At 42.2% G+C, this 14,584-nt stretch overlaps 1 protein-coding gene across 1 annotated transcript; it reads right to left on the minus strand.

Moving 5' to 3' along the window:
• Positions 1-826: 826 nt before the first annotated feature.
• Positions 827-14,361, minus strand: LOC146185270 (vacuolar protein sorting-associated protein 26C). Its single transcript, XM_084606222.1, has 8 exons — positions 14,240-14,361; positions 12,656-12,949; positions 11,402-11,482; positions 9,152-9,226; positions 8,563-8,643; positions 6,262-6,358; positions 2,257-2,382; positions 827-918 (listed from the first exon to the last, which is right to left on the minus strand). Exons 1-8 carry the CDS (start codon positions 14,291-14,293, stop codon positions 836-838), a joined length of 891 nt encoding a protein of 296 aa, XP_084462348.1. The 5' UTR covers positions 14,294-14,361; the 3' UTR covers positions 827-835.
• Positions 14,362-14,584: the final 223 nt, after the last annotated feature.

Below are 14,584 nucleotides of genomic sequence, written 5' to 3' on the forward strand. Positions count from 1 at the left end.
AGAAAACTGGTGCTGTGATAGTTAATCTGGCACAAAGATGCAGGGCAGTGTAGACTTTGTAACTGAATAGGCTCGTGCTTGACAAAAATCCCTTCATTTGTTATCAAAATACTGTATGCTCTATAACCAATGTGAAACGAAGCACTCGAGGCTGCACTCGATTGATGTTCTGCACTGTCGAATATGAGGCGCATGCTTAATTTGTTTTGCTACGGCATCCTTGTACAAAAGTAATCATGCACTACCAGGGACAAAAGATAACGCTGTGTGAAAAACAGTTTTCTATAGCAGTAGTATACTACCCACTGAAAAGCCTTCAAAGGAAACATTTTTCTTGAGGCACAACTGAAGACTATAACTGCAATTTTGAGAAAAGTTATGTTACAGCTAAAAAAAGTTTTTTACAGTTTGTAACCTTTACTGGTGTGCCATCCCTATTGTGTTGGCCTGTAGTTATTTTCATTATTGAGAGAGATACAAATGACTTTATTGATCAAAGAATTATTCTAATACGCTAGTATAACCCACTCCAGTATTTCCTGCCAAGAAAACCCTATGGCCAGTCACAATACCATTAATGATATGGCACCGGAAGATGAGCCTCCCAGGTTGGAAGGTGTCCCACAAAAAGCGTGGCGTGACATAGTCCATAGGGTCACGAAGAGTCGGACACGACTGAACGACTGAACTGGACTGAACTGATCATACCTCTAATGTACCTAACTGTTAATGAGACAATTGGTTATAAAGCTCTCTTTGGTCCTTTGGAAAATCCTCCACTAGAAGCAAGCCCCAGTCCATCATCAGCTATGTATTGCACACGTGCTTTTGCACCTTAAAACCTTGTCAGCTTTATTGGGTAATTTTCCGTCATCAGATGGTCATCTTCAAACACCAACACAATGTTGACTTCAAACTCTGTAAAGAGGAAAAAAGAGAATAAAGCACAGGTTAAAAACACTGCAACTGTGTTGGTTTTTATTGGCTTATAATATGGGCAATGCACATGTACGTGAGCACAGATACAGAAAAAAGTGCGACAGAGCAGAACCTCAATTAGTACTACGCAGATTAGGTTAACTTTCATTTGAATAGCTACCCTAATAAAAACTACCCCAATTAAGACTCATACACTCTAATTCTATTTCCACGGTTGTTCTTGTCCTGCGCCACAGAAGCAGAAAACAAATATGAAAGTGGCAGTTCCAACAAGCACGGAATTGCACAACATTTATCACCAATCCTCTGCTTCACTGAAAATTTGCAAAGTGGGTGAACGGCATGGAGTGCTAGAGTTTACCTGACTTAGATGCTGGCCATTGCAAGGTGTGGGCATCATAGCTTTGAATGCTGGTTTAGTTGTTTAATTTATGAGATTTAACATCCCAAAGCAACTCAGGTTATGAGAGATGCCATAGTAGAGGGCTTCGAAGTAATTTTGACTGCCTGGGGTTCTTTAACGCGTACTGACATCACACACCACGTGAGTACCTTGCTTTTTGCCTCAATAAAAATATGGCCGCCGTGGCTGGGATTCGATCCCACATCCTTGGGCACAGTAGTCAAGTGCCGTAACCACTGCCTTACCACAGCCGGATTTACCTATGAATGTTCAATCTGCACAACAAATAGCTCACTACCACTACCCTATAATCACTTTTTTCAAGAGATCTGAAACAAGCAGCATTTGCACAGCTGATGCCAGTGGTGCCATCTGGTGCACATCCACAGAACGATTGCTTTACCTTGACGCTGTGATTAGTGAGAAGTGAGCCAATGTTTTAAGTGGCTAATTTGATGAAGCTTCCTTTACTGTTTTAACAATACTGAGTGCAGAAAATGTTGGCACAAACTGCCCCCAAAAGTCAACAAGTTTGTTTTCTGCCTGCCGAAATAAAATGATACAATCGCTCAGCAGCATCAATCATATAAAAGCTCCTTGTTTTAGGTTAGCCACTACTGCAGACGATGAGGATTTTTAATTAATTCTGGTCAAATCAGGCAAGTATGTCATCCAAACATGGCAATGAAAATTAACCTGAATGTATGCCTCCTGTGCGTCAAACTAAAGCACAAATAAGCAAGCATTTTAACTAAGACGCATTTTGTGGTTCGCATTTCACAATTAGTGTTGCAACAGTCACTGTACATTTAGAAAGCCTACAGTATGAATTTAGATTTACATAGTGGCATACACTGTTCAGTGGGCTAATTAATCCTGAATGGGCTCTTATTACAGGAATACAAGGTACTCACCTATTTTGAAATTGTTGGTGATGAGTGTCGGGCAGGTGAACAGTCTTGGAAAGACCATGTAGATGGGAATGTCGATGCCCCGACAAACGTCACCCTCTCCAATCTGGATATTCTGGATCTCCGTGGCTGCATGTACAATTGATGGCAGGTGAGCCCTTCTGTAAGACAACACTCTTCCATTGCCATAACATGGCTGCCTTGTGATAAACTACTAAGAACGTTATATGAGAGCAGTGAGATGTTTCAACAAAAAGAATGAGTACCAGGGCATATCAAGGACTACTACACTAATAGTAAGTAAATTATAATTATGATCTTATATATAAGCTCGAAGTAACAGTCACTGCAATGTGGAAAAATGTCAACAGCCATAATGAAATTTGCCTCACACATTATATATATAAATCTATTACTAGTTACTGTAATCAGAGATCTGTGAATAAATTTTATTAAATTAAAGCCATATTTTTCACTGATGTGGAGGAAATGCAAAAACATATGCTCTTCCAACTCTGCTTATGCAGTGATGAGGTGCACGTTGATAACTATGATTGGGCAGAGTTAGATGAGTGATAGTTCAGTTCTGCAGTTCTGCATGCTTTTGAGTGGCTCAGTATTTGTTTTTATATTCTGCTCATGAAGCCCTTTTCAGCATTGTATAGTTTGACGTTGTAGTGCGACATTCAATTTAAAAAAAAATTAACTGATTAACAGTAATTAAATAACGCCTCAATTAGCACAGTGCAATCATACTTCGTATATGCTAACATGCTATAGCATTTAGTAAAACTTTTAAATAAAATCAGCTAATTAATAACAATTAAAACCTACAATTAGTCAATTGCAGCTATACTTTGACACAAGCTATTGAACGATACACGACGATGTTGTAACATACGGTTCATTTATTATCATAATAACTAATTAACCATTATACGTAATTAGCAAAACTCAATTATACTCAACACAATTGTCCAACGAGATAACGCCTGTGTTGCTAGGCAGGTTTGTTCCTGGTATGATCTTGAAGGTTTGGCTGATTATCACAGAGAAAAATTCAAAAGGTACTCAGACTTTTGCGACAAGTACAGCTAAGGCTCTAAAATATATCGAAGTCTCATTGCACCTAAGTCTGTCGTTATGCACAAGTTTCTCATTATACTCGCCCCACACACATTCCCTTCCTAAATTTTGCCACCTGTCAACTGTGAAAGCAATTGGCTCTTTTGCAAGTGTAGCAGGTAAAACAACAACACTGTGACAAGGCTATGGGCAAGTACAGTCTAACCCGGTTATAACGAAGTTGGCGGGAATTGAAAATTGCTTCGCTATATCCGCTATTTCGTTGTATCTGGACTATGAAAGAAAGAGAAAAATTTGAGTAAATTGTTTTATCGTTGCTGGACGAAGTGAGCCAGCGTTCCCTGAACACGTTTTGAAAGTGCGGTCTTCAGGATCGCGGCCTCTATACCGTCCAACTGTGAACTGAAGTTCTGCTCTGAACTCCCGAAGTACATCTGCAGTGTGTCAACTGCTGCGATAACTGCTGCGGAGGGGCGCAACCAGCGTCGCTGCAGTCCCTCTCGGAGACACTATCCGTCCCTTCCATGACATTCCTGGCAACTTCGTCAATTGTGAAGTCTTGCGTGGCAACAAGTTCGTCGTCGCCCGAAATGAAGTCCATGTGGGATAGACCTGGAGGCACAAGGTCCAACTCTTTAGCAGACTTCCATAGCTGCTCTAGGCAGGCTGTCGTGGCGGCACTGTCAGCTGTTGCAGCGATGTCAACCACGACAGCTTCATCTTCGGCAGGCGCAGTGTTTGCACTGCTGCTCCATTTCTGGGCTGGAAGTCATCATGACAGAGAGCGAAGCCCAAATCCTTAGCTTTCACTAGAATGATGGGTCCACTCAGCGGGATGTTCTTTGATTGGGCACCCAAGAACCACCTGTAAAGTGCTCGGCGCACATAGCGCACTGGATCCTCTTTCAGTCCTCGCTGCCAGCGTTGTCATCGAGAACGGCAGAGTGTGTGGACTATGCAGTTTTACTTCCACTTCGTCTTCTGGCGCACTTCGTCCAGAATGACGTGCTTCGTCTTAAATGACAACATTTTTCTCTTTCCCGTTGAGGTGCTGGAACTCGTGAGACTCGACATTGCTGAGAAATCGAACGGTCAGGTCCGAGAAATGGAATAACTGAGTATGTCCGTTGTCTAAAAATTGCCCAGGCGAAGTCAGAGGTCACGAGATATCAAAGGTGAGAAGCGGTACAAGGCAGGAAAGCGTAATGGCGTCACCGAGTGAAGCGCATACAAAGATCCACGAAAGTGGAGGGAATACTCTCGCTTCTCCCTCTCTCTCCCGCGACGTTTTCTCCCTGAGTCTCCCTCTCCCGGGCTCAGAAAAGAGAGGAGAGAAGTCCCAGAGAGAGAAATTCAAGAACCGCGATTGGCTAAGTTGACTGCTGCCCCGTGACGTCACCGAAAATCGCCTTCTATTTTCTTACTTTTTTACCTCCCACGCAACCGGTTTAACGGCATGCTGGGATGCCGCATCATGAAGACGCCAAGTCGATCGATGCAGTGGAGCAACCTTTTGCTCCATGAGAGAGCAGACGGCGATGTGAATGCGGCCGTCAGCCACATTTTGTCCTTATTTTTGCACAAAAATTTGCCTGAGGGCTAAAAATCTCCCGATTGATACATTATTTTTCATTTGGTACAAAATCACTTCGCTATATCCGCTGACGTGCGCTTATTTACTTTGTTAAAACTGGACCCAAACTGTATTGAAAATACAAAAATGAGAATGGAAAATTGAACTGCCTCCATTATAACCGCTATTGCGCTATAAGTGGCCTCGCTATAACCGGGCTAGACTGTACCAACAAATATTTCAAACTAGAATCATGAGCTACATAGATTCCTTCATCTAAATATGCCTACTGTGCCAGTCAGTTTTGGCAATTATCTTGCTGCTACTTACAATATGCTACGCCCCTTGTGGTTTCACTCTGGTAAAAGTTAGTTGGGACCACATGCATCTGTAAGATAGCACTAGCTATTAAATGCTACACATTTTTCTTGAATAACCATTGATCTTCTGTGCGTACCCTGACTCCCTTTCAATTCACTATGCACCCTTGCCTATACTGTTTTTAGGAAAATCTGTACACAGCTAAATCTTGTAGCTACCATTACACACCTACGCTTGAATCTAAAGTCTGTAACATAATTTGAGCAGCAATCTGAAAGCTGGTATATATTACATGACAAATAGTAAAATTGTGTCCCTGTTCAATTAGTGGGACACCTGAAACAACCTAATCACACTTTTCTTCCCAATAAAAATTGATTTTGTAGGTTTCTCTAGGTGCGTGAATCTTTATATGGCAGAAGAGGATGTATTTCTTGCACATTCAAAATTTTTTCCACCACTAAACTCAAACTCGTGACATCAAGAGTGAAAAGGCCTTCATGATCACTGTTTGGACAATATTGGTGGTGCAGCCTACCTTCAGCAATCTGTGCACAAAGAACTGTCTCAATGCATCACAGTTTGCCTGTGAAAATGGCTGTTGATGGCAACACCTGCATTTTATTATTTTTTTTTATCTCTTCCACCTTATAAAAGTTCTGTTTTCAGTGAAGTTAGATGAAATGGCATAAAAACAGGGCGCACTGTCGATACTGGCCAATTTACATTTCTGCCCAGGGTGCCTTCCATAGTGAAAATAGTGCAGCAATCAGACAAAGTGACCAGTGACAGCCGAGTGAAGATCAGGAATTTATAAGGAATGTCACACCCCCTTCCTTTCTGCTGCATGAACAAAGAACAAATAAACAGTCTCTCATTCCACGGTGACACACACGATGAAAGACCAACTTGTGCCCAAGGTAACAGAAAATGCACGGTGACAGCGTCCCTTGCGTACCACTCTTTGAGGGCAGGACCTTTGCATTAATGATACTGAAAGACGCTGCAATCAAATATAAGGCACGTACCATCACGGGCATAGCCCTCAGCACAGCCGCACGTCTCCACCCGCACCAGCTGGAGCTCAATAGACCGGATAGCTGAGTCGCAGCTCTCTACTGACAGCTGGTGGGAAGAGATGCACGTATTAGTGAATGTGGGGAATTCAGGTGAAAGAAAACTGCCTTTATCTACAGTGAGTTGCGCAATTACATGCACACTGCAGAGTGCTTCTCCCAGCTAAACTGTTCAATCCTTGTAGCTCAAATTTCGCACAGATATGGCATTTGGGCTTCTACCGTGTGAGGCGGACTATTGTTATCCAATGGCATAATGAATCACTGTCCCTTCGGTGCACCTATTTGGACCATAAACTCTTTCCCAAGCATTTCACCCCATCGGCACCACGTCATTGCGCTGCTAGCTCATGAAGACTTATTGCGATGCACACACTTCAAATTTAGTGCCCCGCTGTGGTGGCACAGTGGTTAGGGCACTCGACTGCTGTGCCCAAGGATGCGGCATTGAATTTCGGCCTGGGCGGCCGCTTTTCGGTGGAGGCGAAAAGCAAGGTGCCCGTGTACTGTGTGATGGCAGTGCACGTTAAGGAGCCCTAGGTGGTCAAAATTTCCGCTGCCCTCCACTATGGCATCTCTCACAGCCTGAGCTGCTTTGGGACGTTAAATCCCATAAACATACAAATTTAGTGTAGTTTTGGCTAAAGTAAGTTTCGCAGACTATTGCTGACAAATCAAGTGATGTGTTTTTCAAGCCTTCCGCAAAACAGCTCTGCCCAACTAGCCTTCCTTCGTCAAGTCTCTACGGCAGTGTTCCTGCAAACAACGCAAGATGCTACCATGGGTGCCCCCGCTGTCCCCTTGTTTCACTTTGCCGTCACCACGCCACCACAGACGATGCGAACAACAGAATTCTGGTTGAGTGAGGCAAGTATCCCAAAACATTTTGGTATGAGAAAATAATGACAACCAAATGCCATTTCTGTCCGAAATTTGATCAAGAATTCAGCGGTTCAGCCAGAAGAAGCACTGTATGGCACACGTGTAATTGTGCAGCACACATTATAAAGAAATGGCATCACCCAGTTGTGCACTCCCATCTACAAACAACCAGAGTATCAAGCGATGCCTTGTATACAAAACATAAGGCCCTCAGTGAAGATGTCTTACGAGCGTTAAGAGCGGCACTCCTATTGAGGCCTATTTAAAGACTCACTAAAGGAGGGCGCACCCCTTTTAAGGCGTCCTCAGTAAGGTAAGAAGCCTTTTAAAACTTGGCCCTTAAAACCATCACGAAAAACAGGCGAAAAAAAAGTGCACAAAAGGTACACGATCATTCCGTTGATTATTCAGCAGCTGACAGGAAACAGGCCTAAAAAGACCTTGAAGTATTAAACACACTGCCACTTACCTACCTACTTTTACTTCCAGTAGCATAATACTGAAGCTGTCCTTTCATGATGTATCATTGATATCAGCAGCTAATGGTGATAACTAGAAAATTACGTTGCTAGTAGGGGCTGCAAATATTTGAAATTTTGAATAAAAATCCAAAATGTTATTTGATTCGTAATCTTTTTCAAGTAACTGATACTCAAACTTTTTGAATATTCAAAAATTACCGCGTTTTGTGAAGGAGGACCTTCCCAACAGTGTGCACAAGACACAGTATCTGACAAAACTGGGAAAAATATTGTTCTTACTTCGGTTTCACCATAAATGCAGGCAACCATCGTGCAGGTGTTCAGCGGACAAAATTTCTGTGATGCAAACATTTTTTAGTATCTTTTTCAGGCCAACTGAATGGACATTTTTTCTTGACCCCTAAAAGCCGAATTAACGTGTTTACTAAATCAACAGTGATGTGACAGTTTCAGCCAGTTTCATGCACGTCTTTCTTGTACAGAAAACCGGTCTACGAAATTCGGCATAAAATTTATGAAGTATTTTTCAGCAAAACATACACTTGTGTACAATTCTATTTTAATTTTATTTTCAAATACATGCAAATTTTGAAATAAAAAAAAACAATATTTACTGTTCTTAACTTTCTGTTTTTTTTTTCTTTTCATTGATAAAATATATTCAATATTCGATTCAATATTCAAAGGCACTTTTTCCATATTTGTTTTTGACTCATATTCAAGAATTTGAAAATTCGCACACCCCTAGTTACTAGCCTTTCTTGCACTGCTATGAGGAAAAATGAGTTGCAGAGGGTTCCTTATATATTGTTGTGAATAACAGCCAGGTCAGTATGTTTTGTAAGCTAGTGATAAAAACAGCATAAGGGAGAGAAAAAACAGCTCCTACCACCCCAGTGAAGGGTTTAGTGATGCAGCAGCAGGTGCTGTCGATGCGCCCCTTGATCAGGAACCGCGGAACTCGGGAATGCTGCATGGGTGCATTTGGAAATGCCTGTCACACCTCATCTCTTACCAGAAGGCATCACAGCAAGCCCTCAAACACTGTGGCTGCTAACTGACACATCAAAAAACCTGACAAGGAGCAAACTAGGAAGAACAATTATAAATACAGCACTAACTATATCGGGTTAATGGATCTTCCTAAGAGCACAGATACTTGTTTAAACAATTTAGAAATAAGCACAACCAATTCCTAGGCAAAACATTTACCTATGTGTCACATGAACCAGTACACCAAGCAGTACCAACTACTTCAACTCTCTTGCACACAAAAACTTGAATGTAGCCATAACATCATTGCATGCACTATTTTGCAGATGATAGGAGAGCTCTAAAGATGCACATGCTGACATGACTAATGTTCTTAGAGGGCATTTTAAAGTCAAGCTTTGTTCTCAGCTGATACACAGCTCTGCTCTCGCCATGGCAACAGCATGCTTTGCCAATTGCGGGGCTACGACAGTTGCGACACTCACGTCTCTGACATTCTGCAATGACTCTGGAGTGATGTTGATGTTAACAGGCACTGGAGTTGCTTTCTCAGCACCTTCCTGCATGGAACAAAGATACAGTGGACTCCTTGTAAGACGAACATGAACGGATCAAAGAATTTGCTATCACAGTTTTCTCTTAACACAAGTACCCTTAAACTAAAAAAATTGTTTAGATGAAATTGTCTTCCAGACAGAGAAAATAACTGCAAATGAAGCATTTATTCCACTATGCATGAAGAGATTAGAAGGCTGAGAGAATGTAACCAGCTCGTGTAATCCTACATGAACATCGCACTGTTTTAGTTTTTTTTTCTCACTGTCTCATCTTTCCTGCAGTATCGCCCAGTGGCTGCAGCTTTCCATGTTGCTCCGAGCACACCAAACGTGCCCATCAGTGTAGCTATGTGTGGCATATTGCTATGAAGTGTAAGTTGAAAATGCAGTTCTAGAGTCTTCAAGCCTTAAGTTAGCCAGCAGGCACACTTTACAGTAACGGGCATTTTAGTCTGTGGAAAGCAGCCAGCAGTATGTGACACGCATGTAATGCCAAAATCTGAACACGCCGTTCCTGCCCTTTCTGCACCAGCAAGAAAGCTTCCTCCCAAGAAAGCGCTCTCCCGCAAGACCACAAGGCAGCTATCCAGAGTTTGCGATGGCGGGGCGCTGAAACCATATATTGTGAGGGCCCGCTTTTTTGCGCGGAAGCATGAGAATTTTTTTTTTCCACTGACAGTGCCAATCATACGCTCGTGTGAGTGCCGTTGTGCAAAGTCGCCAAGGTCACTGCAAAAGTACATCTTAACCAAAATACGTGCAAAGCAGTCCATCTTGATTAGGCACATTCTCTTTAAATTCAGTCTTATGGGAAACCAATCAATGGTTTCATCAATTCACCCCAATTCATTTTAATGTGGAGATACTGCACAATATTAATACAACGCAATAAAATGCGGCAAGACAACATGCAGCGTTCAAAACCACAGAAAAAGCAAGGACCATGAGAAGACAATAATACAGTAAGCAATACCATGTCGTACAGTGCAACAAAATTCTTCACTAGTGTATAATTAGTGTATAAAGTCAAGATTCACTTCCTTAATGCTTTCTAGTAGGGTTTCTATTAACAGAGTAGTGTCGCATAATTCCAATCTCTCAACGGTAGAGTTCCGTGACTTCTTTCTCCTCACTGGTAGTCTGTTGGCAAGTTAAAAGGCAACTGTGGCTGCAGGAAGAAAGAAAAGAAAATGCATGGGCCTGCTACCGGCTCTGTAGCTGAGCCACCTCCGCTGCCTCGTGCAGACAGATGAGAAAATAGACATGAAAGAAAAAAGAAGAGGGAGGGAAAGACGCGCGCCGCAATAACGGCCATCGCCCGTCGCCACCGAAGCGGTGGCGGGTGCAATGACGGCCTACAACAGATAAAAATCAGCAGCTGGCTAGCCCCTGCCACAAGCGGCGTTGACCTACCATCCCAGCCCCGTAGGGCCAGGAACTGCCACCCTTAACCCCCTCTCCCCTCTACAACCTAAAGGAATCACATCCACTGAAGGTGGGAAATCATTACGCTGAGGGCAACAGCATAGTGTTAGCATTGCCATACCCCAACATTTGTTGTTGCCTTCCAGCTCTGTTCCCGGCTGGCTTTATGGTAGTTAGAATAAAGAAAACATCACATAATGCAACCCGAAAGAATACACATCCCAGACAATATGGCAGTAATTTCGTTGTTTGTTGTTAAGCATACAAAGAAAAGAGCAAAGAAAAAAAGTCCTATGAAGTGGATTCAAAATCATGTTTCTGTACTCAAGTATGCAGCACTAATCCGTTACGCCACAGAAGCAACAAGAATGGAGGGCTTTAATTGAGTTCTGATTTGTTTTAACAATATTTCTGCTTTTTATCGCCAGATGACACTGCTCATAGGACCGTATCGTTGAGAGAACAAAATTATGTGCTAGTGTGGGGTGTATTAATTGGTCAAGGAATAATTAAGGCTCAAGTAATGATATAATGACATGGCACCCCACTGTGCACAAAAACTATGTGTGCACCACTGCTGACTCACCCAAATTGCGCATCACACACCCAACTACACTAGGCTTGGCTTTGGGGGTTGCTGCCTACTGTGAACAGCAGGTGTCACTAGCAGAGAGTCCATCATTTACACTAGAACCAAGAAAAGATTAAGAAAAAAGAGAGGGAAAGGCTGCGAGGAAGAGCAAGGAAGCCAACCTGCAACTCAACGATGAATTCAAGTGTCTTCTGGACGTCCTTGCTGAGCAGTGACCGCTTCATCTCACATCGTAACAGGTACTGCATGAGAAAGGCTTCAATAGGCACACAAATCAAATGGCATGCCTTAGGAACAGATGTATAATCAATAAACACAATGCATTTACAGTTGGTGCACTGCAAAAATTAGAAAAACTACATTATCACATATAAGATTCTCTCTTCACACTTTCACATTGACTCATTGCTCAGTTTGCATGACTGCTTGAAATGATAGCTTTCGGTAAGGCCAAGGAAAGAACTGCTACCAAACTATATTGTCACATCTCAACCGCTTAACAAACTTTTTGACAAGGTGCACGATAGTTTACATTCCAATTGATTTATTCTGAATACATAGTGAATACCGTTCGTATGGAGTTTCATGTTAGTTTGAATGTTCATTATGTTCTATTGCTTTCTGTGCCCTACCTGAACTTCTGCTTCTGTAAAAACTCTTGATCAAGGCTGACAGCAATAATAAAAGAAATTACAAATACTAACTACCCAACATTCTCGTTTGCACTCGAAATCAAGTACTCTCTGACCAAGCATGTCACAAGACAATACTCCTGCCTTGACAGAATGTGGATGTAGATAAATATGGTGGCATATCAGAAAGTTCCAAGAACATAGTGGTGCAGTTGCATAAGTAGCAGCATCTCCAGTCAAGGGCATAAAAGGCCTCAATGTTATTGCTGCATACGCTGATTTTGTTCATGTCAAAGCATCGAAAACAGTTATATGTTTTAATAAATTGCCATTACCATCATTCTGAAAAAACGCTTCCAAAAGCTATTTTTCATCTCTAACAAAAAACAGTCACAAAACATTTTGGTTGCTCTTTTGAGGTGTAGTACCTACGCAACTCCAGCGACATCCCAGTTGCTGTGACACCAAGTGGTATGACACACAGTTTGAGACTATTAAACATACAAGAGTGAGGAAATGAGTCTCTCACAACAATATATAAAAATTTTGATATTGCAGACCCATCTGCAATGCAGGAGGTCATGGAGCAAGTAATGCAGCTACTCCTCGTAAGGCTTTTGATAGTGATGGATGCCTTGCTACCTCACCGATTTCTGTAGCGACTTTTGTTTTACAGGTGAGTGTTACACCTGTTTCAGCCAATTGGCAGCTGGGGGGCGAGTACACCCAGGAATTTAACTTATTAAATGGGCACAAAAGGGCACAACGAGAGAAACAGGAAACCTGAATGTTGATGAAGACCCCATGGTAGGTCTCGTAAAGGGTCCGTCCAGGCCGGGGTTTTAAGGGAAGCTCAAAGGGAAGCTCTGTGCGGCCAGCAGGCAGGCGACCAGCCTTGGCAATCTCGAGTGAGTAGCCAATGAGCTGTACAGGCTTGGCAGATGAGTAGAATGCCTCGAAGATGCCCACATTCTTGGCACTGAGCTGCATGCTGGCACTGCCTTCCAGCCATAGCGTGAGGCCCTCATGCTTGGTCTCAGTCTTGCTGTCCACGACCACCACACCAGCCACAGTCTCCTGGAGTAAAGGGCAGTGAAACCTTATTACAGCACGGCCTTGAAGCATCGTAACATACTGTTTGCTTTAACTTAAACACAGGCAGCCCTGTAAAGAGTGACTAGCGCTTTAATTACTCATAAAGGCAGTAAGAAAAAAAGATTAACACGTCATTGTTACCTTAATTGGCAAAGTATTCCATAGCCCCTTTACATCACAGAGGATCAGACAGAAGATTTACAAATTTGCTTTCAGGTCCTGAGCTTAACATAGACAGCCAATTAAAATCGCCAATAAGAACTTGATGGCTAAGGTACTAAAAAACTGAAAAAATCTCATAACATACAAACAGCTTTGTAAAACTGAGGTCAACTCTACTAGAAAAGTAACAGTTCAGAGAATAACCCATCAGACTCCTAAGCTATCTTTCTGCCATATGTATTTGATAGCCTCTGCTATTATCTGTTTGTTAAACACCCACTTCCCAGTAGAAAAGAACAGATATTTGTTAGCAAGTTTTCACTACAAAACGATGGTTATATATTGTCCATCTGCTTGTACTCGCGGCTGTTGTGTTGGGGTGCAAGCATTTAGGCAACTGTTCAGCTCTTCAGACAAAATAAGAAAAGCGAGAGCGGTGCCACAGTGTTTCAAATCAGTTTTATGCCTTTGTTGTGCACTGATGAGACATGCACATAGAAGTAGTTTCTAAGCAACTCGTGTGCATGTTTCAACATGTGAAACAAGGAAATTGAGCAGTATGCACAGTAAGCACTGGAAATGATTCTCACAACTTTCACTTGGACTTCACTAGACGTGGAAGAAAGCTCTGAAACTAGGTAATCAAATTCCTGCCACCCAGGCACGCTGGTACTGAGGCTCTCGGAAATCAACCCACAAAAACTCCAGCATACAAAACAAATATACCAAATACAGAACAGGCAAAAAAAAAAAAGCAAAAGTAACCTTAATCTCAAGACTATGAAGCTCACGCAACAAACCACATGAACTGTTTTCTAACTCTGAAGATTAAATACCATTCGCGGGTTTGGAGAGAACTCGCGATCGAATAGAACTTAGTCTCCTTGTTCCAGTTATTTAATAGACTACTTTTGCACACGATTTCGAAAACTTTCGACAACCGCGTTTCTAAAATCATGTCGCACATGAATGTGGTCACGAATGAACGCGCTTGCACTTTTTTTGTGACGACGGTAAAAACTGCGAGATAACGAAGGCTAATAAAAGTTATGAAGGCCCAGAATCTGCTGCCCAGCTACTGGAGGATGCGCCAGTTATGTTCATACTTACACCTTCGTGGTACACCTTATTCACTTTCTTCAACCGAATATCCAATGTAGTCATGATCCCGAATGTTGCGGTTATTGAGTTGAGTCTAGTTCACTGTAGTTTCGTCCTGTGGGCGTACACAACATGGTACACAAGCACAAGCTCGAGACTGACAGGCTGCAGCTGGCTTTGTCTTACGGTGGCTTACACATAAAATCTACTTTCATCGACAAATTTTGTTTAATAATACTTCCTTCATTTTGGAAACACGACACACTGAAATCGCTTGAAAAGAAGTTCATCATACGGTCATACCAAAACTCTTTATTTGGGCTTGAGCTTTTTAAAACGATGTAATCATCATAA

This window comes from Amblyomma maculatum, chromosome 6, assembly GCF_055883805.1.
Source record: "Amblyomma maculatum isolate TAMU_Amacu chromosome 6, ASM5588380v1, whole genome shotgun sequence".
Taxonomy (NCBI): Eukaryota; Metazoa; Arthropoda; class Arachnida; order Ixodida; family Ixodidae; genus Amblyomma; species Amblyomma maculatum.